We start from the raw sequence: 24,354 nt of genomic DNA on the forward strand, positions 1-24,354 counted from the left end.
TTCTCAACTAGGACAACCCTCAAGGGCCGCTTCACCAGCAGGTCTGATAATCCTAACCCAGTACTTAACAGCAGTCAGGGTACTGCTGAATAGCACATGGATTACTGTGCAACCCTCACTACCAAAAAGCACAGCGTACTTACAGTGTAAGACGGGGAAATATTGTTTGTTTTTTCACTATAACACCAGGAAATCATGCAGCACTAAAATGACTTACACACTACTTAAATACACTTACAGTATAATTATTCCTTCGTTTCCTGTAAAAACCTGACTTGTTACCTCCTTATTCTCATGCACATACATTTAAGTATTTGTTAATTAAATAGAAACACATTGTAATTTCATGCTTTAATTACATTTAATTACAGCGGAATTGCGCTGTTGGCCACAGACTGTGCAACCTAAATTTATCCACCTATGGTACTTAAGGTCAAAAAGTATGAAAAATGAAATACACATACTAATATATATTTAAAAAACAGATTTTTTTCATTAATAGAAGAGCACAATGGGTTCTTTGCCATCTTTGCCTTTAATTAGCCTGTTACATTGTATTCCTAGTAACACAGCCTCATCATCATCAGGGACCATCTTTGTCCACATCTCTTCATCTGCAAAGACCACAAGCAGCCAGTTTATTTTGTTTATACAGCGCTAAATCACAGCAACAGTCGCCTCAAGGCGCTTCATATTGTCAGGTAGACCCTACAATAATACAAAGAAAAGCCCAACAATCATATGACCCCCTATGAGCAAGCGCTTTGACGACAGTGGGAAGGAAAAACTCCCTTTTAACAGGAAGAAACCTCCAACAGCACCAGGCTCAGGGAGGGGCGGGGCCATCTGCTGCGACTGGTTGGGGTGAGAGAAGGAAGACAGGATAAAAGACATGCTGTGGAAGAGAGATGGCATCGCATTTCTTGAGAGACGTCGAGCATAAAGTCTTTCTAGCAGGAGGTCATAGATAGCAGTCCCACTGCGAGACTGACAACAAGATGAAAAAAGTTGCAGATCTAACCTTAATAGGGAATTATGATCCTGTGTGTGTTTGACACTGAGCAGTAATAATTCCACAATTTCTTTATTTTGTTTTCTTTTTTTCAGGGTCCTGAAAATATAATTCTGTGCTACGTTGAATCCTTTTCATTTTTCTTTCATTCACTGGAGAACCCAATACCCAGTGAAGGGTAGTACCATATTTATACTTCAATTAATTACAGAGTAACCGGTATTCTCAATGCCAATGACCCAGGCAATACTAAGCCATAAGAAAATACAGCTTCACCACATATCCCATAGCTCTACCACAAGACCTATCGGAACCATCGCTCGCCTGTCCTGCTGCCTCCATAATGGTGCACCAGCCACCGCAGAGGCCATGGCTCCAGCTCCAGGCCCCATAGCTCCTCCACCACACTGCCTCTGCCTGCGCGAGGAATGAAGGATTAAATATAATGCTCGCATGTCAAGACTGCAAAGCAAGAGAAGGAGTACGGAGGAAGGAATTTGTCAGAACTTCATAAACACATACACGGATTCTGTCTCCCGATGCCAGTGCTCTGAGCGAGGAGAACTTTCTGGAGGCTCGTTGAGCCGAGGGGTGAGAGTAAGCAGGGCTGCTAAACGAGCCCAGGGTTTACGCAGAGGCCAGCCAAGCGGCAATAATACACTGCACCGGAGGAGAAGGACACAGGGGAGCAGGCGAGAAGAAAAGTGGTAGAAATAAAAGCAGAGAGCCAGAGAGAAAGGGAAAGAAGAGGCTGGATTGAGCAGGCTGAACTCCTGCTCTGTGAACAGGATAGTTTCAGAATTTATATATGTATATATCTGTATATATATATATGGCATGCACACATATACAAAGAGGAATGAGGAGAGGATCTGGGAGGCTTTAAGGGGGAATGAGAAAGAGAAAAGGAGGAGGGAAAGACAGAGGAATTAACAGGACATGCCCACTGAATTTTCCAGGGCCTCTGCCAGAGAACAAAAAAAATAACTGTTCACATGTGGTCCAGCTTCTCCTGAACCGAGGGGTGGAGGCACTGATGAAGAAAAGGGGTGTTAAAGAATGTTAATCGTGGTTTGGTTTTAATCAGATTATGTTGAGCAAAATCCAGACCTTTGGCTTGAAGATAATGGACAGGTGGTCAACTTTCCAGGACTGAGGAGAGGTCAAAGGGTAAATCTGCCTCTATGCTGCTTGGAAGATTTTCTATTGAACATCTAGCAGTATCAGATGCAGTCAGAGTTATTGACTATCAGATTAAAGTGTGGAAAGGCAAAGCAGAGGCTGAAAAATGGGACTGGTTGAACTTCCTCTCTAAGCCCCTGCAGCCGCCTCGACTCTTCTGCTCCAGATGATTGTGCGATTGGCCCTGTTGCTCTTGGCTCGGCTTGTGGAAGAGGAGCAGCCTACAGGCCCAGCCCTCCTCAGCCCCGTCAGCCACTGGGAGGTGAGCTCCACAGTGGGTGTAAAATACTGTCGGGTGGATATATTTCTGCTATGAAATATGGATGTGAGCCTCGTGTGTGCGCGTGTCCATCTGTGCGTGTGCATTTGCACAAGGTTAACTGGAGGTCAACGCTCACTTTGCCGCCAGAGACTTGGCGGCAGTCCAGAGCTGGGAAAGCAGCAGCAGTGTCTCTTACTCACTCCCCATCCTATGTCTTGCTCTCTGTGCTCCTCTTCTTCGTCACCCTCTTCTTTTAGCCAGTGCTTTTGCAGTTTGCGTGCAGATAGCATGCAGGGAGCCATGTGGCCTGTATCTGTGTTGAGCTCTGGACTTAGCACTGTATGTGTGAGGAGAAAAGTGGGCTCACTGAGCACGAGAAGCGGAGGAAATGAAAAGCCTAACTAGTTCACGAGTGAAACAGGAGTCAGTTGAGCCCGAGAGAATGTAAGAGGAGGAAAGTTTTTCCCCACGCATTGCAGATAATTTCAGAAAGTGGGGCTGTCAAGGAATTACTGGTACAGTAAAAGCTAGAAATACACATAACACTGACCTCATTAACAGATATATTACAATTTGAGCAGAGGCATGGCAGGCGTAAACAGTTTTTATTCCATGTAATGGTCTATTTTGTCCTGCCTTGCTTCTGTCTCTTTTTTCAGACAAGCAAATGAAAACATCTGGAGTGAAAAAGCAACCAATGTCCAAATAAAGGGTCAAAAACCCAAGAAATTCTTTATTACTACTGAATTAACACAAGCTTGGTCATAACTACTGCTCAAGACCACTTTATTTATATGAATGTCTGTAAATGAAGTGTTTTAAAGTGTGGCCTTAAAAGAAATGCATATACAGTCTATGGTGCAATGCTAAGTTAAATGACTGCTGGCTGTGGTTTCATATATGAATATGGTAGCCATCAAGACCTGACAAAAAAGTAGGCGTATTAGCCAAATGTAAACTGTTGCTACACTAAAACATTTTCTACTTTTGACTCATGCACATTGTTCAAGTGTGTCCCACCAAAAACAAAAAGTACTATGTCAACCTTTCAACCCTTATTTTCAAATGAAAAAACTATTTTCAGCAGAGAACAGCAGCCCGTTCTGCAGAGATAAAGAAAAAAGAAAGAACTGTAAAAAAAAAAAAGAAACCCTTTAAATCTTGATTGCAGTGTGGCGGTTCTCACCCTTGACGTGTCTCTTGATGTCGGTGCCAACAACAACTGCTTATTGCAGCTCAATGCACTGGCAGAGATAGAGCTGTGTGTGCAGCGGAGGCCGGCACACCGGGCTGATAAGGAGGCGGCGTCTCAGATGGAACTGACCGGGCTACACAGAGATGAAATCTTTAAGGTTTGGCTCGTTGATAAACTCACAAGACCTTCATCATCTGCACTTTCATGCCCATCGTCCCTCCCCTTGTCAGTGACCCATATCTAAGTCCAGATTCCACAACTTATTGCTGCAGACTTATTGCCTGGTATCTATTTTTGGTTGTGCCAGAGGGCTGAAGAAGGGAGGATATGTTTTGACAGCATTGCAGCAAGTTTTATGAGTTTGTTACTCAGTTTCGTCGCTCGTCCTTTGAGGCAGCTGAGACTTGCATGAAAATGTTGAGATGTACGGTAGTTTGCCCTCACCCCGTCTCTCCTCCTGGGTGAGTTTCAATTATTCATAAGCGTTGGGTAGCCAACTTGAAACTGATAACCCTCATGCTATTTATACTTCATTTCAAATGAACATATACTTAACTGTGAAGTTCCAGGCAGCTTGGCCGTGTCTGTCTGCATAGCTTCTGCTGGGCACAGTTAGGAAGGTAGGCCGCGGGCACCGTGCAGAGGCTGTGCTCCAAAGGTGAGCCCAAAGCACAGAGCTACAAACTATATATAATTTATACCCTCCAAAAATACCCACAACTTAAATAATCATTGCCTCTTTTTGGGGTCCAGACTGAAGTCCCAGTCTTCTTGGTTGGTGTTGTATGAACGTGCTCATCTTAGCAAAACACCCTCTTCTAGGTGAAACAACATGCAGAATATGAGCGCATTCATCTGTAAAGACTTTTAAATGCTTGGAATTCACTTAAAATTACTTTACTCGAGTATCCATGTTGCTGACGTTGTTATTTTTGTTCAATTTGGTATTTAAATCTCTAAAGACAAACTCGATCTACATGTTAATAATATGAAATTAACAAAATACTAAGAAGAAACTAGATATTGTATAAAATTCCACGTCATTAAGTCAAAAGTGAAACGTGGTAATGCTTGTCCTAAAAGGATTTTCGGTTAGGTTTTGGAAACAGCTTTAGATACAAGTTTGTGTTTTTCTATAAAGCATTTCTCATCTCTCAGGGACACACAAGCTGTTTTCTACGGAATCACATATCTCACATTTTGATTTATGTGCACAATTATCAACACTTAAGATGAGCTTTTTGCTTGTTCGTCATATTTTTTTTTCCTATGAGAGACTTTTAGCATCAATACCATGGTTTTATATTACAGCTTCAGTAGCGAAGCTAAACCAATTTAATGGCTTTGTCAAAGTTAAACACTAATGTGTTGGATGTTTTTTAATAATTCACTTCAGAAAACTTCAATAAAGTGCACTTTGTGAAAACTGGTGGCTGCTAAACACAAGTTATTTCTTATTTACATTTTGCTACCTGGCTCATCTACTTGCCGTTCTCTCTGAGACAGAATAATTTGTTAAATTGAATGAAAGTTGTATTTTTGAGTCACACACAAAACAGAGATTTTGATTGGTTCCTGTGTAACAGACTGACATACCATCCATACCAAGAGGCCAGAACATAAAATGTAACTGGGTGAGATGTGAGCTATGATTAACACGTCAGCCTATAAACTGCAGGGCATCCACACAGAGTCTGCCTCGAATAAGTGAGTAATAAGGGAAAGTCTGAGGTCTCTGCATCCATGGATGGTGTCCTGTACGAGTGTACAAAGTAGGATTTGGCAGGTGGGACAACACTAAGGATTGGTAGTTTTGAGTGGGGGAAAATAAGACAAACTAAACTGTAGTGAGCTGCAGTAAATCTACTTTTGGCTAATCCGGACATGTAAGATGGAATAATAAAGGGGGGAAAAAATACATACACATTATATCATGGGCCAGTGTGGATTACACTTAACAGTTTTATTTGGAATATTAAGACAATGAAGCATAAGCCAAGCACCAAGAGTGACAGCTACAAGTGTCGCATCATACGGCTCTTAAAAATGAACAGGTTATACTGAAAAACAACTGTTTTTTTCCCTCTTTGAATGGTGATGCAGATACACAGAACAGACAGTGAAATGTGAACATGATTATGCCATTTACACGCTCCGAATTCTACTTGACAGCAGACGAAAGAAAGAAAAGAAACGGGTGAGGAAAAGCAGAAAAGAACAGAACGGCGATATTCGTCTGACGACAGTTTGGTCAGCCCCGCGGCAGCGGCTGTGGCCCCGGATTTAAAGGGCTTTCTGTGATTGGCCAAAACGAATAGGGCAGTCTGGGAACATCCCAGTGCTGCAGAGTAACAACCATTAGTTCCCATCACTGTCAAGTCCTGTTGCCTCGGCACCCACATCCACCCAGCAACCAATGTGCACATACAGCATTAAAGTGACAGAGGATTGCAACCATTGTTACACTACACTCCATTGCATATTAGGGAGCAGTAATAAGGAAAAATAATAATTCTTTCATACTTCTGTTTGCATAAAAGCACTTAACCCAGCTTTCTAAAATATATATATATTTATATATGGGAACATGAAAAAATTAAATATCTCTTATTTATTTTTGTTTTTCTCTCTTTTTCTCTAGGATCTGACACCATGAGTCGTACCGTGGTGGTGGTGGTTGGTTTATATGTCCTACGTCCAGGGGTATTGCTATTATTTTAAGGGACAGCTAAGGAGACAACCATCTCTCATCTAGAGCAGAGTTTGTGGTTTGCCTCCACACACAAGGCTCTCATAGTGCAGCCCAATAGTGTCATACTAATGAAATGTTAAGCTTTTTTTGTGGTATTTTGTTTGGCTTAAGAACACAGAATATACACACACAGCTTTACCTTCCCTTTTGTGTGTGTGTGTGGGCTGGGTGTTGCACAGAAACGTGGCGCTGGCTAAATGTGGTCCATGTTTATACATCCCTGGCTTGGGGGGGAAGGGAGGGTGTGTGAATACCTGGGGTAGTGCATTTGTTAGAAGAAGTGTTGATAGTGTGTGCAAATCTGTGTGTGTTCCAGACAGTGTATGCACCACTGAAGAATAAAATGTCTTTTCATCAGGCTATTACATAAATCCATCATTCATACGTTGGTTTTTTTCTCACCTAAATCTACAAGTTATATGGCAAACGTGCTACGGTTAATGTCAGATATTTCCCATGGGGAAAACTGGGTTGAGAGGGTCCTGGGACTCTCCTTGCAATGGGCCTGCCTGAGAATAAGTGGGGAGGCGGGGGGAGAACTGGGGCAGAGAGGCGTTGTTCATAGGAGTCACTGTCGTCACCCCTCACATTCAACTCTGCCCGTCTCTCCACGGGAAACTCTCCCTGTGTGGCTCTGTCCGTAAGCTAACATACATCCACACACAAACGCACACAAACGCGCCGAGTCTTCAGCGAGGCGGAGAAAACGACTCCCATCAACACACCCTACAACACCTGTGAAATATTTTAGGAGCACCGGCTCCCCCCACCCCTCGTAACACTCACCCAAGTCTCACCATCTTCAGCTAACACACGCGCGCACACGGTACGGTCCACAAGAATTTGGACAGTGGAACATTTTCAGTTGTTTTGGATCTTTAATTCAGCAAAATGGTATAAAAATTATGAAAACTATTCAAATTTCTCAGTAGGTTTTGGAGTAGTCAAATCCCTGCGGGGGTGTGGATAGTGCAATTCCTCTGTTTTGGATCAAAGCAGACAAACAGTGATCCTCAACATAAGAGTGAAAGCAATCACTCAGTTCAGCAGGGATTAGTTGCAAAAGACTGAATCTGTTGACCCTACTTGTAAATTTTGTTCTGAGAAGTCGACTAAAAGGTCAACAACTCCAACCACACACTTATCTGTTCCTCAGCTTGATTAAATCCAATATGCTGGACTAAAGACGGGGAAAAACACTAAACAAACATGTCACTGTCCCAACACTTGCGGCCTGCTCTGCATAAAACAAATACACAATTAAAGTGCTATTTATTTAGACAAATCCCTTGTCCTTTCTGTGAGCATGCTGTTGCAGCAACAGGAAGCCAGGACTCAGCAAGCCAGCTACATCTCCTCCCTCCCTCCTTATTGTTCACCTCAGCCTAAACAGGACACCATCGTCACAGTGATGTCAGCGATGTGGCTGGACGGCGAGGGAACGGTTTGTATATTATAATAATAATAATAAAGAAAAAGCAACACAGACTGGACCTTACAGCACAGTGACCGCGGGCTCCAGAATGGCAACGCTGGCCTTTGATCTGTGTCTGCATATAGGATGCAGCACTTGTACTGTAGCAGCTGTGTGCCATTGCTAGGCTGCAGCGTGAGAGACAAGACACAGTGAGAAAGACGGTCTGACGTATGCGTAGTTTGGGGGTTTCATTTGTACAGTTCAGTGTGGAAGCTAAAATACCTCAAACATAGAAGTGCACATGCAAGAAAACTCAGTGTCAGCCTTATTCCACTCTTAAGGGTCACGCCTGCCACTTCAGCTAACACCAGTGATTAACATACAAAGAGACCTGCAGTGCTGTTAGTAGAGTACTACAACTTTTGAGTAAACAAGAAGTAAAACTTTGATCAGTTCACAAAATAGCCGAAAAAGCTAATACTGGTTGGTGAAGTCCTTTAACCAATCGTGTGACCACCTGCAGAAAAATCCTCGTCTGATAAATCCATAGAAACTGGACGACTGTTTAGCAGAGGAAAGGTATTTGGTAGCGAGTTGATGGTGTAGCTCTAAGTCTTACATAGTGTAGCAGGGAACTAGCCATTAATTGTTTGTAAAACCAAAATCTAAACTAGTTAAAGTCTAACACTACATAAGCTTTAAACTACTAGTTAATACATGTAGGTTTGTGCAAGAGCTTTGGTCACAGATGCAGATATAAGAAATAAATTATATATTTGTTCATGATTCATCCTTACTGATGGGAACTACATCTTTTAACAGCTGAGTGGGCTGACATGAGCAAACAAACAAAAGCAGTTTGAGAACTCGACAGAGTAGGCTCGGTGATCATGATCTCATCTGTATCACAGTTTAAATATTTTAGTTTGAAACACTAATGTGAAGGATTACACCCTAATGAAACTACTCAGTCTCCACCCATCTCGCCCTCCTTCAGTCATCTATACATTTTATTAAAATTTCAACTTATGTCAGTTATTTAAAAGCCAGTTATTGCATATTTACAACTACTCAGGAGACTGAACAAATACTTGTGCTGATGAACTGATTTTAATACTGATAGCTTAGTTAGATCATTCAACATGCTCGCAGTAAAGAGTTAAGCTTAAAGCTCACTCATTACAGCTGTCTGACAAGCTGAGGATGAAAAAAATATACATGTGACAGGTCGGCTATCTAAACTGAAACATGCTACAGCAGCACAACTGACTCTGGACCCAACAATAAAGAACGGCTAATGCGCGCACAGAGTCAGAACAGATGTGACTAATGCACACCGTTATTTCAATAATCTGCAAGAGCTTAATCAACATAGCACCACTAAAATGTTATCCATTATAAAATCTTTAATGTGCACAATAAATATTGAGCTTATTGCTCCTTCAACTCTTCATTATGACCATCTTCAGTTTTATTTGATGAGAGCCGAGTGGATCGTGCTGAGGCACCTCCCACTCTTGTTTGGAAAATAAAGTAACATATTACTGGACATGTATGAGGCACACAGGTTACACTTAATAAGACATTATGGAAATGACAGGCTAGATAACTGAGGATATGCCCGCCTCTCAAGAGTTGAGGGTTCTCATCATTTAATACTGTAATTATGACAATGAACAGAGAGAGAAAGCAGCACTGCAGTCTAATCCTGGGAGTTGTTCTTTCCTATTTTAGAAGATTCTTGCTGAGCTTTTGAAATCCTCTTCATTCATCTATAACTATATGAAGTGTCTCATGACACAGCCCGATCTTGAACAAGGCTCGTTACTGCCTCTCTACGCTGTAAATCGACTTGCTTAAAGAGATAGTCTTTACACAGCTGCTCTCACTTCCTATGAAAAACATTTGTTAGGATTCTTTATTGTAACCAAAAGAACCCAGGCCTAGCTGCACTGATGTTTCAAATGTAATTACATATGTTGAATTCATGGATTGAGATTTATTTATATATTTGAATTTTTATTTATATATTGAATATACAGATATTGCTGATGCAACAAATGGATCGTGAGCTTAAGGAGGCACCTATAAAACGGAATAAAATATCAACCTCGATTTCAGGAAGAACTGAACTGGGTGCATGTGTCCACATGCCAAACTGCCTATGGTCAGTGAAGACGTGACAGGCTGCTTTCACAACTGCACCAATGACAAGATTTCCTCACAATCTGTCATGTTTCCAAAGCAATGCCACACAGGTGGAATAAAGCTGACAAGTTTAGCTTGCTTACTAAATGCCACACAGTCAACTGATTTATTAATCATCACTCACGATACTGCTAAAAGAGAAACTAATGTTCCTTTAGGACTTACGCATAATCCTTAGAAATCACTTGTTTTCCTTCATCTCTGGCTTCACTGATGCATGCAACGAGATGGCAAAGAATATGACTTATGTAGCTCTATCCATAGGACAAGCTCTGACTGCAGTATACCAAAATAGCACCTCCAGATCCCCTCTCAACCCACACACACACACAGACACACACACACCTTCTCTTGTAAAGGTGCTCCACTAGGTGCTTTGACAAGCTAAGGAAGAAAAGTAAGAGCGCACAAAGTGAGCTGTACAACATAGCCATGTAAGCCTAAATAGCAATTTAGGATGAACGGGGGAGGCATGCAGGCAGGTCTACAGGCAGGGTGATGTTGTGGGATCAGGCAGACACTTAGCACAAAGCAGGAGAAAGGAAAAAAAAAAAAAGACACAAAGCACTGATATTTGTGTCTCCCCTCCCTGTCAAAACAACCTGTTCAACGCAAAAACATGTGCTTGCCAGACAGCATTATACTGAATATAATCATATGTACTTTTGTGATGTAAGTAATAACTAAAACAAAGTTTAGAATGAATCTTGTATAGCTTGTTACACTTAAACTCGATCCCCCACCGGTAAGAAAGCCATATCAGTATAGCTTCCATTTTGCTAATGAGGAATTTCTAAAGTCATGAATTCCTCCTGCAGCATGTCTAACAGGCAATGGAGAAGCCGCCCTATTTGACTTTGAGTGGCGGTTCCCTCTCCAGCCAGCGAACTCGTACTTTCTGTTTATAGTGATACTCCTTGAGGAAGTCCTGCAGGGCAGGAGGCAATGGCAGAGACCCTATACCATCGTAAGTGGTCCAGCGGCAGATGGCGGCCCGTGCCAGGTGCTGCAGGCCAAAGGGGAAAGTCCGATGAAGAGGCGCTGTAAGCAAAGGTTCGAAAAACATGCAGGCGCTGGGGTCTTTATAGTGCTCCAGCAGTCCTGTGACAGTGGAAGAGTGGAAAACGCAAGGATCATGAGCGTCAAAGCTGAAGTTGTGGTTCCACTGCTCGATGCGTGCGTGCAGGGAGCGATTGTAACGGCGGAAGCTAACAGAGAAGAGGTAGTCCTCCTGGGCTGAGTCACGCAGCAGGAAGGTGCCCTCGGGCCTCCCATCCAACAGCGCTTCTGCCTCGTAGCGGTCCATTACGCCCCAGTAACAGGGCAGACCTGTAATCTCTAAAAGATCTGGCACCAGACAATGGATGTAGTCTATCTGAGTATGAACCTTCCAGGGACCGGGTTGTTGTCGGCTAAGGTGACCATCCCCTGAAGCATGCCTCTGCTTGGGCCTCCTGGCCTGCAGACAAAGGGTGGTCGAATCCTCCTCAGAGTCACAGTCCTGGGATGACGCTGCAGCCCCCAACAACTGCCCACAGGCTCCTGATGATGCAGCAGCCAGAGCGCTCCCGGCCCCTGTGACCCGGCCTTCCCCAGAGGCCTCTCCCATGCCAGGAGCCATTTTTGGTCCCAGTTTGTAGAGAGAGGATCCTGGCACTGAGGCCTCCAGGGTGTGGATCTGTGCATTGGGTGGTGGGTCCACACCTTCCTCGATGCTGAGCCTGCGGCGCTCGCGCAGACGTTCTTCCTCATCCTCGGGAGAGGGGTGGGCTGGGTCAAAAGCATCCAGAAGGGCAGTAGAGGAATGCGGGCTGACTGGTGCTGTGTGCTGTTTGATCAAGTGCCATTTGTGAGCAAGGTCTGAGCCTGGTGGAAAGGGGCAGGTCTCCAACATGAGCTCTGTGAGGTGAATCTTACGTTTGGAGGTGACGGCGTTCTTAGAGGAACGTGAGCACCTGCGAGCAGGCAGGGGTAAGCACAACCCAACTGTATCACTTAGCCGCTGGCGCAGAGAACGACCATTCAGACTGCGTCCTACTGATACAGAGTCATTTGTCTCCTGGATAGAGCTGACCCCATAGCGCCTGTCCCTACGGTTCCCACTCCCGCGTAAGCGGCCGGACCGCCTATCTGCCTCCAAAGAGCTTTGGGTTTTGGTGGAGCACGAGTGTTTTTTCTTGCCCCCCCACGGGGCATGACGGGAGTAGGAGTCTCTGCGAGCCAAGGGAACACCCCCGGACCCACTCCGCACATCTTCAGCGTCCTTGTCGATAGTTATCTCTACAATCTGAGGTATGTCCGACACACAATTATGATGACGGCGCCCTGCTGTTACCACTGGCACTGGTAGGAGGCTTCGTGACGGGCTGGAGGCTCCTGATGCCTGTGCCCCACCTGAGCTGCCTCCTTGACCGATATCCACCACACAGTGGACAGTGTCTGCCTCAATCCTGCTTTCATGGGGTCCTGAACTGTTGTTGTGGAAGAGTGTCTGGCATCTGCTCTTCAGATTGCTCCACATGATGCCCACTTTCTTCATTAATAGGAGCCCCTGGGACCTGAATATAAAAGAAGACAAAGCTGATTAACTCACAGGTGAGAACATCCCAACAGCAGCAATGGTACCTACATTTAACACTGAGGTACAAGCTACACAAAGAATGCCCTACATTTAAATTCCCCAGACGAATGTGCATCTAGTAATTAGACATGGTGAGAGTATAACGGGGCCAGAGTGTCTGGGAGGTGGGTGAGCTTGAGCTGTTGGAACAGCAGAGTTACGAGTTGCCAGGCAGACATGCAGGGACACAAGGCCACAGCTATAAATGAACCTAGGATCTGCTCACAGCTGATCTGCTGGTATGTACTGTATTACAGAGCCAGTCTAGACCTGACCAAAAACCTTCCCTGTAACAGCAGCAGACAGGGCACATGTATATTCACATACACTCTCACATAAGTGGTTGATTTATCACTAGTAGAATTTGACAGGGATTTGGAAGTTCTAGCACTACAGTGCATTCTAATAATCCAAATTTTACAGTGAGCAGAGTTACTACAGAGAAGCAGCCAAAGATGCCAAAGCCCTAAAGGAATTCATAACCGACTATTTCTACAGCATTTCCTGTTTCTGATGAGTTTTTTGACATCGTGGCTTTGTTAGTGTCCACACAACTGAACAAAATAATAAGATGCGTATACCAAAACAGTATCTTCAACCAAACAGTTTAGCACTTCTTCACACTAATGTTTAGGTTTAGATCCTGATGGTGCCGATATTAGCCATTTGCATATATACTGGTTTCCCCATTTATAACAGACAAATGAGAATTAAAGTAAAGAAGAGATGGGAGAAACACCCTTCAACCATGTTTGTGCCGCACAGTTCGTCCACTACAGAGCACTCTGCAACTTCACTATTAGCAACACATTTAATGCCACAAACAACAAATTCATAACTTATTGTGACAAGATTATTCCATTACATTATCTCAGCAGGGATACATTTTAGGGAAATATGTTCATTATTTTTGTCTGAAAAAAAAGGGGGGGGAAACAAACAAACATTGCCCATGATTTTAAAATCGCTAAATATTGTATTGTTCTATAAAGAAAATCTAAATATATCTGTCAAGGGTCTTTAGGGTCTTTGTTGCTAAACGGAATTACACCAAATTACTCATTTCTAAAAATAATTTTAGTCCATCTTCAGTGAACTTTGAATGAAACAAGTGCAAGAAATTAGCACAGAAACCATATTCTACCATACTTAAAAGAACAGGCATTTAGTGAGCTACTAACACAAAAGTCTTCAAGTCTCTCTGGAATCATCAAATCTAACTTCCTATCTTTTCTTTTGTTTTTGGTCGGTTAACTCAATCTTCTTCTGGGCTAAAACCTGTTACCCAACGATTATGAAACATCATGTCAACCAGCATGCAGAGTAAAGTTTACCTATAAATACTAACGAACACATCATGGTTCAACACTATCAGCTGTGACAGAAAATGTTTCGCAAGGTAAGCAAACCATGCTGAGATTCAGCACATGACATTTGCTCAAGGCAGCTCACTACGTTTATCACAGACTTAGGACCCTGGCCCACTTATGGATTTGCTTTGTCAGAAAAAAGATGAGGACAGAACAATGAATCTCCTTTAACAGCCATTATTGGTTGCTATACCCCCCCCCCCCCAAAAAAAACAAACAAACTGCAACACTGGTGTAGCTTACAACCCAGCTGGCATTACCCAAAGAATTTGCAATAACCTTCAATATGTCCATTGTATTTCACAACCCAGTCCATAGTCAGTTCTTCCTCCTTCCAACAATGATCGGTACTAAGTACACATTAACTGGTACTAGGATAATGAAAAATGAAGCCAAAATTATGATGAATGACGGTGATATAGTAACCATGTATGAACAGACTTCAAAGCATGACAACTGACTACTATATGTTATAAAACTTCCAAAAAAAATGCCTAAAACTTCATCAATATTATATCAAACTAAAGACATTTCAATAAAAATAGCATACTAAATCAGAGGCTTGGGGAAACAGAAAACCAAAAATTATTTATAAAATGGATCAGGTTATTATTTAAAAAACAAAAAACAAAAAAACATTTAACAACATACCTCTTAAAATGCTGTGAATTAGTCTATTAACACTGCAGCTTTTTGAAATGAGCGTTACTGTATAAACTCAGAAGAAAAAGCAACTTTAAAGAAGCAGGAGTCAAGATAAATATAATAAAGATGATGGATAAATATAAAACTGAAATATGATCATCACTAAAATCTAGTTACAACCATTTTTAAGAAGGTGAGGTGTAATAAGCTCAATCTTTACTTCTTCAGTCAAGTTTGTTTATCCAATTCTTTTTTGCCAATTTATTTTTAATGAACACTTGTGTTGTTATTTTAACTATTAATAGCCAAAATAAAAATAAAATCACTAACACATAAAACCTCCACAATCACTACAAATAAAGGTTTGATTTAAGTCCTGTTGAAAACAGGTCCCAGACAGTCACGTGAGTCTGTTGTTGAGCTGTGTTTGTCATTTACAGACTTATTGTGTCTACATAAACTTGAATCAGTTTCAAAATCTATTAACCGAGAAACATGACAACATGGGATGCCATTTTCTGCTTTGTTGTAAACAACATTCAGCTGTGAGATAGATTTGATTGCATTATATAGGCTGTTTTATTTTGCATAGCAGTGCCCACCAGTGAACAGTGAAACACTCACTGTTAACAAACAGCAAAGGCAAATCCCAACTTGAGCATAAAAGAGGTTTAGGTTTATATTTCGACTGGTCTGGCAGCAAGTTGTATACAGGACAACCTTTTTAAAATCTCATTAATATATTTGGGTTATTTCCCATTTGGCATTTTCCCATTGTTATTCTCACCTGCCAACTACATGTGATACCAGCAATAAGGTACGGATTTAATATTCTTATTGGGATTTTTTTTGGAGTAACATAACAATCAAATTATGAAAAAATTTTTTGGGGGGATTGGGAGCGACGGTCCAGATGATGACCATCCCAGACTGAACACACTCACCCGAAACACTCAGCCTGCTAATAGTGACTTTGACTCATTAACCCAGGTCCATATTTTAGATGAAACAACTGATAATTTGAATAATTGTGGGTGTGCTACCAGCTCTACAGTCAAAAACTGCATTTCTTCATCTGAACGTGATGTACTTTCACTAAAGTTTCAACACACTCACTGTGTTTCCGCATTAAAAGACCGCTGCAACTGTGGCAACAACCAGTGTCAGCATCAACTCTGGCAAAGTTCAGCCACACTTTTGAGCATTTAATTTTCTGTGTGTGGGACAGAGCTGCCCCGTGTCCCGCCCCTTGCATGCAGGCTCCAAAAGAGAAAGAGAGAACTGTCTTCTAAATAGGGAACAGAAAAAAAATGCACCACAGATTTATGTCTTAATAACTAACAGAGGAGCACAGAAAGATAAGCCTCATGTACCAATAATAAACGTGTTTTTTGTGTTGTTTTGGGGTTTGGTTTTGTTGGGGTTTTTTTTGCCTCCAGTAACAAAACCAAAACATTATGATAACTTCAGCTTATTGACACTACAGTCTTTTATAATTTAGCCCTAGGGTCTGTTTAATACCTGGTTGCAGTACCAATCCCTACTCCATGCTCTATGAGTGTCTGTACAACAACGCGGATCAAGTTTTCTACATGGTCTGCTCTGCTGGATGTCTGTATTCAATGCGCTCAAGGGGTAGTGCCAGTAAGAAGAAAAGAAAAGATTATTCTGCGGTCTAACTACCGCTGACTGGCGATGGAGTGATGAACTACACATCATTTCTAACGGCAACATACAAATGACATTGTCTAAACTGGTTAGAAATGTTTGTTTGAAGCTGGGTTTAAAGCCTCTCCTCTGCCCTAAACAATGAAGCCAATGTCTTTGCTGCAATAGACTCAGAAAACTTCTCAGCGACTTTTCAGCGGTGCTGGTTGTGGCCACAACTACATTACAAAATTATTATTTTTATGTATGTGACACTGATTCTAATGCATCTTACTACGACAACAGTTTTCACAGAGTTTATAATCATTACTCTCAAGCGCTGAAAACGAGATCATTCCTGTTTGTTGCCGTAACAGTGACAGCAGTGGGGAAAACCCACCACTGTAAATCATGCCTTCACCGAGCCCACTGCAAAAACCAATTTATCAATTCTTGGCCACAGTTTTCCCCCTTTTTTTCCTGTGGTTATTGTCACCCCATCAGCGCTTCCCAGAAAGAAAGCACTACAGACTTAAATTGCCCTATAACACAGCAAAATAACTGCCAACAGCAGTCAGTGAACTGCTTTCTAGTTTTGTGCACGTCATTGTAAGCGACAGCTTTTACTCTGCCGCTTCTAACAAGGCACATAAAAATTCCACTTTATGCAAAATCTCCACATTGTATGGAAATCACAGAGATACACAAATATTATTGTGCCAAGTGCATCTTATCTGAGCCAACAGTGCAGAGTAGATTAAATTAGCATATTGATCACTGAGTTACCAAGTCAAAAACATTTGACAGGGTTTGGCTTTTAAAGACTTGGGTGCTCTTAGGGGATATTAAAGTTCAGTTTTTAGGTTTGAATTATTCACAGTAACAAAACACAGTTAATCTGTCACTGTCAGAGCAGCAGAGGCTAAACCAAACTTGTGCATAACAGAGGTTCGAATTTATATCTGAACTATCATGGCAACATTTTATAGGTGAAAATGATGCCATTGCCTGTGTATCAGATATTCTTACTGCCATTTTTCACTGTTTTTACCAACAACTACAAAAAAACTGTCATATTACTTGGATAATGAAATCAGATGTCACAACTCCAATTCCAAAGGTCAGTTCTTTCTTCAGCCACTAGTCTGCATAATCAAGCTTATGATGTTTCTGGGACCTGCTTTTTCCTTCACGTCAACAAAGTGCTGGAAACATTCCAGAGATTTCAGTCCATGTTGACGTGATTGCATCACACAGTCGCTGCAGAATCATCACGTGCACATCAAGGACGAACATCTCCCGTTCCACCACATCCCAAAGGTGCTCTACTGGACTGACATCTGGCAACTGTGGCAGCCATTTCAGTGCAGTGAAGTCATTGTCATGTTCGAGAAACCACTTTCAGATGATCTGATCTTTGTGAAATCGTGTGTTATCCTATTGAAAGGAGCAACGAGAAGATGTGTACACTGTGGTCTTAAACGCTTAGACATGCTGAGCAGCAACACTCATACAGGCTGTGCCATTTAAACGATGCCGAGCTGGAACTAAGGGGCCCCAAATATCCCCCATTCCACTGCATCTGAAATGTTGATATAAAGCAAGATGGAACCATGCTTTCATGTTGTTTATGCCAAAATGTGACTCTGCCCTCCAAATGTCACAGCAGAAATGGAAACGCATCAGACCAGGCAGCATTTTCCAGCCATCTATTGTCCAATTTTGGTGAGTTTGTCAAAAAAAAGAATGTAGCCCCAGTTCTCAGCTGACAAGAGTCACTTAAACCACATTTCTTCCATATTCTGATGCACAGTTTGAACTTCACTAGGTTACCTTGACCATGCCTATGTCTAAACGCATCAACTCACTGCCATGTTACTAGCTGATTAAGATATTTGTGTTAGTAAGCCAATGGTGTCCCTAAAAAAGCAGCCGATGAGCGTACATTCATAAGAGAGTAACGGCCAATCACAGCCGCTGTGCATCGCAAGTAGGGCTGCCACGATTAGTCGACTTGTCACGATTACGTCGACGACTAATTTAATAGTCGACACGTCGTTTGAAGCTTTGTAAGATCCCAAAAGACGCAGGAATAAGTAGCAGGATTTAAGAGTGTAATAACGGACTGAAACAGAAGATGGCAGCACTGCATGTACAAGGATGCCAGCTGCCGTTAAACCCCGAAGAAGAAGAAGCTGTGTCCCAGAATTCATAGCGCCCTGCTCAGTTTCCAACAATGGCGGCAGCTAGTTAGTTTTAATATTACTCTTATTATTCTTTCTGGGTCACAAAATAAATGTTTAGCATATTTTCAGGCGAGAATGTAGTTGTGTAAACTTCAAATATCTGCTCAGTTTATCAAGACACCACAAAAGCGCTCCGACGTTTTCGGAGACGTCTGTTACCCACCAGCTCGATAGCTAGCCAGGGGCAAGGCTCACGCAAATCGTTTTCAAACCCACCGCCATCTTTCGCTACTCAGGTTAAACATGATATATAAGTCACTTAGATAACTTAAAAATGTTATTGTTTGGCTTTTTTTTAGTGTTTTATTTGTTCCTGAGTAAATCGGTTTGGCTGAGATTAAAGTTATAGTTTTTACACAGCTGAATAAACGTCAAGCAGACAACTGATTATCAGAAGTGTGAGATCCTCGAGAATTTACTCCGGTGTCCTGTTATATTTTAGATAGCAAGGAGCAGACGGCTGAGTTTATTAAACTTCACCTAAACAATCTTCAGATTTCATTAACATTTAATAAACTATCATCTTATCTTTATTTTTAGTTAGCACATACCTTAAACACTTAAAGCTGTAAGCTAATGATAGTTATATAAGAGCAGATGCTGCTGGTGCAATAAGCTGTACGTTTTACGTCCAATGGATGATGATCTGATTAGTCGACTAGTCGACTATCAAAATAATCGTTTGTGGCAGCCCTAATAGCAACACAGTTTTATAAACCAGTATAAGTTCATCCACTTTAAGTTATCAGATGACATACACTGTAGCAAACAGTATAACAGACTTAAGTGGAACACGTTATGTATGTTCAAAGGGTTGTTTCTCAGGATTTGTAACAAGTTTAAAAACCTGTCTTGGTCAAATATTGCTCAAACATGTGGAAACCTACAGCCTGCTTTAGACATTGAGACTAGCCTTTTATTGATGTAGCACAAAATCAGTATTAGTTATGTAAATCAAAAATGTTGTAATTTTTATAGGATTTGCATTCTCCAGTGTAGTAGAGGGATACATATCATTTTAAGAATTTCTAAACAGCTAATTTAACTTTTTAAAGCAACAATATTATTGCAATCATACTATAATTATATGTCTTCAGGAATAGATATTAAAGCAATATTTGACTTTTCCCCATTGTGGGACTAAACATCATACTAATGATCATGCTTATAAAAGTGCTTTATGTTTAAACTGCCAAATGTTGAAAGGCACTCCAAGATTTGTTCGAAGAGGTACATGGCTCAAAGTGAACTGTGCGTCCAGCCAATTCAATTTGAGAAAGCAAAACATGCAAACAACAGCCTCTCATTTCCCAAAGTTTTGTTTGAACACAACGGTTTTTCTGCTCACAACCTAAATTTGCCAGAAGTTTTCTTGATTCTGTAACTGTACTGTCAAAATGAACAAACCACTGAACTCCAAAGTAAAAGTGCATGCTCCCACCCTGCTGTGTGTCCTCCAAGTTGAACTGGAACTGTGAGGCTAATATTATATCAGTTACATCTCAAGAGCTTTTCCATCCCGGCTTGTGAGAGTTATTCTTTATCTTGCGAATCAGTTCAAAAAGCCCCAAAAACACAAACCATGCAATGTTCAAGTTTACAACAACTATGACTACATAGTCCCTGGCTTCCAAAAGCTATAACTATATAACTACTTCTCATGCACAAGTATGATTATATCATAAACTTGGCACCATATTCCAAATCTCCTTTGACAAACAGCTAAAAAGAAAAAACAAACAAAAAACTAAAGAATACACGTTTGCTGGTTAGTCTGACAGTTTTATGTCCACTGTGACACTAATTCAAACAATTACCCTAAGATACACAGAAGCACAATGCTCATGTGTTTCATGAAAACTGGCACCTATAACTGAAAATCTGCCAACTTGTACTTCAGTCTTATCTGTTCCTTGTTCTCATTAGTGTGGCTACTGTCATACCAGACATGCTGGCACTGACTGAACAACTGCAAACATACAATCACTAGCTTTCAGGTCAGTGCATTTAATTAACACAGAATACAGACCACCATATGTCCAAATACCCAATCCGTGTGATAGCAAATATTAAAGAACTTTTGTATATTTCTAATTGATAAAGAACAGACAACACACACAGGAGCATATCATAATGTAGACATGCGTCTGCAATTAAAGTCAATTCAAGTGTGAGACAGTCCTCCTGAACCTTCTGACTTTTGCTGTTGTCAACAATGGCTGCACCAAGTGTGATCCAGTCCACAGCCATTTCAGCCGTCCTGAAACAGAACTAGGCTACTTCTCCTCTCCGACAACCCAACACACCCATTCTCCTGGGACCACACTGATCTAAGAGAGGTCTGGAGAGAAGACAAGATTAAGGGAGGATGCCTCCCCTGCTCAGACCAGACCAGAACAGAGTTAATGAGGTATTTGTAGCTCCTCACATTATAGAAGATTTGTGGGACATGCCATGCAATAAGAAAACATCAAAACGAATGAGCACGCCGATTGTTTTTTCCCATCGCTTAAAACCTGACAAACCGGACGCTGAAGAACTTCTCGGTTAAAATACACCTTTGAAGCAACATTTTCATCCATACTCAATAATGCACTACTTGAACTGAATCAACGCTGTTTCTCCACAGCAATTATTCGACACCCGTGTTCCTTTGTTAGTTGTTTGAGCTTAGTACATCGTTACAAACACATCATTTAATAAATATATTCTTTTTTAATCTAAAAAGAAAATCTCAAATTAATAACAAAGACATATTCTTCCAAATCCGTTTAGATGCCATGCTAATTGCCTTAAGTTATACGATTACAAAAACAGTCTTCGTTTCAGTGCAATCTTGACAGGTCCGTTATAGTATCGTTGGCTACATTACAGATTCATGTGCTATTAAAGTCAACAGAAATCCGACAATCGCGTTAAAACGTTATCATAGCTGCTTCATGGATCTGGCTGGAAGGCCTCTCGGGTCCTGGAGGCCCCACATTTTCCCTGTCCCAGCCAAGTTAGCTCACTTGCTAAACCGCTAACGAACCACAGCCAGCCCCCCGGACACCTCTAAATGTAACTATTGAAAACGTTTTCCAGGCTCATAATTGCCGAGCTAGCTCGTGGACTGCAGTCATATAAATATAATGCTTACAAAAGCAAATATTAGAGATATTTGTCATTTAGTTGGCAAAAGATATAATCAAGTTACTGTCCAGGCTTGTGAACTGTCAAAAATGCTAATTGTTAGCATTCCCCAGAACGGGAATTTCTAACGTTTTAGTTAGCTTTGGCTAACTAACTAGCTAGCGGAGTTAGCATTTTAGCTTGTTAAAAAAATCCACATTTTTTTTTTATAAGTTACCCAGACGGTCCTGTGTACCATTAAATGAGCTAAGAAGACAAACGTGACAAGTTCGGCAAGTGCAGATTAGTTTCTAAATTTCATATCTTACCCGTGTGTCTCCTGAAAGCTCTATTCAACAGCTCTCTTTGTCTGCAAAAAATGGCTATTAAGAGAACTCAGGCATATATCCCCCTTGCGGACCACGGTGTCGGCTGAAACCACTGAAGGTACACGAATACTTGACGGTATCATACCGACTATTTAATTTATTAATGTAAAATGTATTTAAAAAACTAAATCGTGCGTTAAGCGCCGTGGAAGCCCGTTCTTCATTATGGTGGGGGTCTTCTTTTCTGCCGTGGTCGTTGCTGCTTCTAGCAACCAATATGACGGTAGTCTGAGCAGACACAGAGTCGGAGAGGCGGACTGTGCTCAACGTGAGGGATCCCGACTGACAAGGGCTCGGTCCAATGGAGCAAAGGGAAAAGGCGACCACTTCCGACGAAGCACGCGGATAGGGAATGCCCCGCGGCTCGCTCCTCGTGATGGGCATCAAGTGTCACCAATGAACGGAGAGAGGAGGATGGGGCTCTCTGCTGGGCTGCTACTTGGAAACGTGGAGAGGTGAAGTGATGCTGGTGGTATCCCGGGCAGGCCGGTCCATTGGCACATTGATATCAACGGGGTAAAAGACGGCCAACGAGCCTTCATTCACCTCGCAGCCTGTGGGGTGAATGAAACCACGGGATAACGGCAAACCGTTTAACTCCACAACAATTTTATTCTTAGAGTCATAAGTGAAGAATGTAATCTAATAACTAGAATAATTAATTTAGCCTCACCAATAATCTTCTTATTCTGGTCATACCCAAGGCTGCTTTGCAAGGCAGGTCCCTCAAACTCCAGGGTGCCTGGAAAATTCAAGGCATAACGTCTTACGTTTGTACTAATTTCAATTAAAATATGTTATGAAACCCCAAGACCCAATATAAACTGCCATTTTGAAGGCTTTTAGATGCAGAATTTGTGATCCAAACTCCTAAAATAATTTGACTCCATCATCTGACCACAATCGAAGCTTGGTTACCACAATTAGACTTTAAAGCACACTACAAAGTAGCCTAATTCATCCGCGTGTGCGGCAAGCAAGAATACTTGTGGTGGAAATTTGCGTTAAATTAATTAAAGGACCTGTTACAGCCCACCTCCCATGACCTCGAGTGCTGTAGACCAGTGAGTACGTCTCATAACCTGTTCCAAAGAACAATTAAAAAGTCTCTGAGGAGAAATTACTCACTTGCACCCACACATGAGATCATCTCCTGGAGATGGATAATTCCTAAGCGCATGACACAAGCCGTAAGGGGAAGTGGAAGTTGTGTGAGTAATGTAGTAGTTCGCTGGAGCCGAGGGTTGTGAGTTCACGGAAATCACGAGCCGTCTGAGCACATTAGCTTTTACATCGCCGAGATACTGATCCAATTTGCGCTTATGAAAGGAAATGAAAGAGAATTGCATTAGCACTGATTCTTCAGCCAGGACTGATTCACACTGTTTTAGTCGACATGGACCTTCCCTAACAGGTCGCTGCTGCTGCAAGCAAGCCACACAGAAAGGATATGATAATAACTAACTACGGTGATTCAGCTTCTTATGAAGAAGAAAGGTGTGATAGTAGTGTATTACAGGTCCATGCGAGCTCAGACCTGACATATTTCCATATTAGAACTATTTATGAGTAGCTGAAAAAGCAGGGGGTGAGGTTTATTCATGAAATTAAAAGCGATGGAGTACTCACTGAGAGAATATAGTTAAATGCCATAATAAACTTTAATTTATTGCAGTAAGCTACTAAGCCATAACTGCTGACAGCTAATATTCGAGGCTGGGCAGTCACTGAGTACAGGAATAGATTTGGATATAGATCAGAGGTGATACCAAGTAGAGGTTTGGTGTTTGGGGACTCATGTTCTGTTTCTTTGTACAGTGATTAAGGGAAGCAGTTAAGGGTGATTTTGTGATGTCCACAGATCGCATTTCGTGAAGTGGGGCTTGATTAAAATGTCAAAAGAAATGATCGGCCCCCAGCAAAGTTACTGCATGTTTGACTAGAGTTGGGTGAATCTATTGTTTGGACCAGTGAAACTGATACAGTAAGCATCAGTTTATTTAACCATGTCAGATGTCACTTTGTCATCTCATTGTCTGTTCAGAGAGATACACAGAATGCAGTGTTTTGTTAATGTAACTGTAACACATTTTATTGATCGAAGTTCAGGAGTTTTAGAAAATAAATAATGCATGTAATCATAATTAAACAAGCTCAGCGAAGAAATTCAAATTCAGCTCTGTCCTGAAAGCGTTGCATGGTTCTTTATATCCAGTGCTCGGGTATTAGTCATGCGGTGACAAAGGCAGGGTTGCCATCTTGTGGCAGCAGGATAGAAACAAAACAGTCCCTTTTCCC

General features: G+C 41.7%; 1 protein-coding gene across 1 annotated transcript; it reads right to left on the bottom strand.

Annotated features, from left to right (window-relative positions):
• Nucleotides 1-5,582: 5,582 nt before the first annotated feature.
• socs5b (suppressor of cytokine signaling 5b) lies at nt 5,583-22,555 on the bottom strand. The gene is made up of 2 exons (XM_040044690.1): nt 21,997-22,555; nt 5,583-12,586 (listed from the first exon to the last, which is right to left on the bottom strand). Exon 2 carries the CDS (start codon nt 12,565-12,567, stop codon nt 10,876-10,878), a length of 1,692 nt encoding a protein of 563 aa, XP_039900624.1. The 5' UTR covers nt 12,568-12,586; nt 21,997-22,555; the 3' UTR covers nt 5,583-10,875.
• Nucleotides 22,556-24,354: the final 1,799 nt, after the last annotated feature.

This window comes from Simochromis diagramma, unplaced genomic scaffold (genome assembly GCF_900408965.1).
Source record: "Simochromis diagramma unplaced genomic scaffold, fSimDia1.1 OVJJ01000486.1, whole genome shotgun sequence".
Classification (NCBI taxonomy): Eukaryota; Metazoa; Chordata; class Actinopteri; order Cichliformes; family Cichlidae; genus Simochromis; species Simochromis diagramma.

What these genes read in the sequence shown, in the direction of transcription:
- socs5b (XM_040044690.1), bottom strand. Translation starts at nt 12,567, where the DNA reads ATGAAGAAAGTGGGCATCATGTGGAGCAATCTGAAGAGCAGATGCCAG.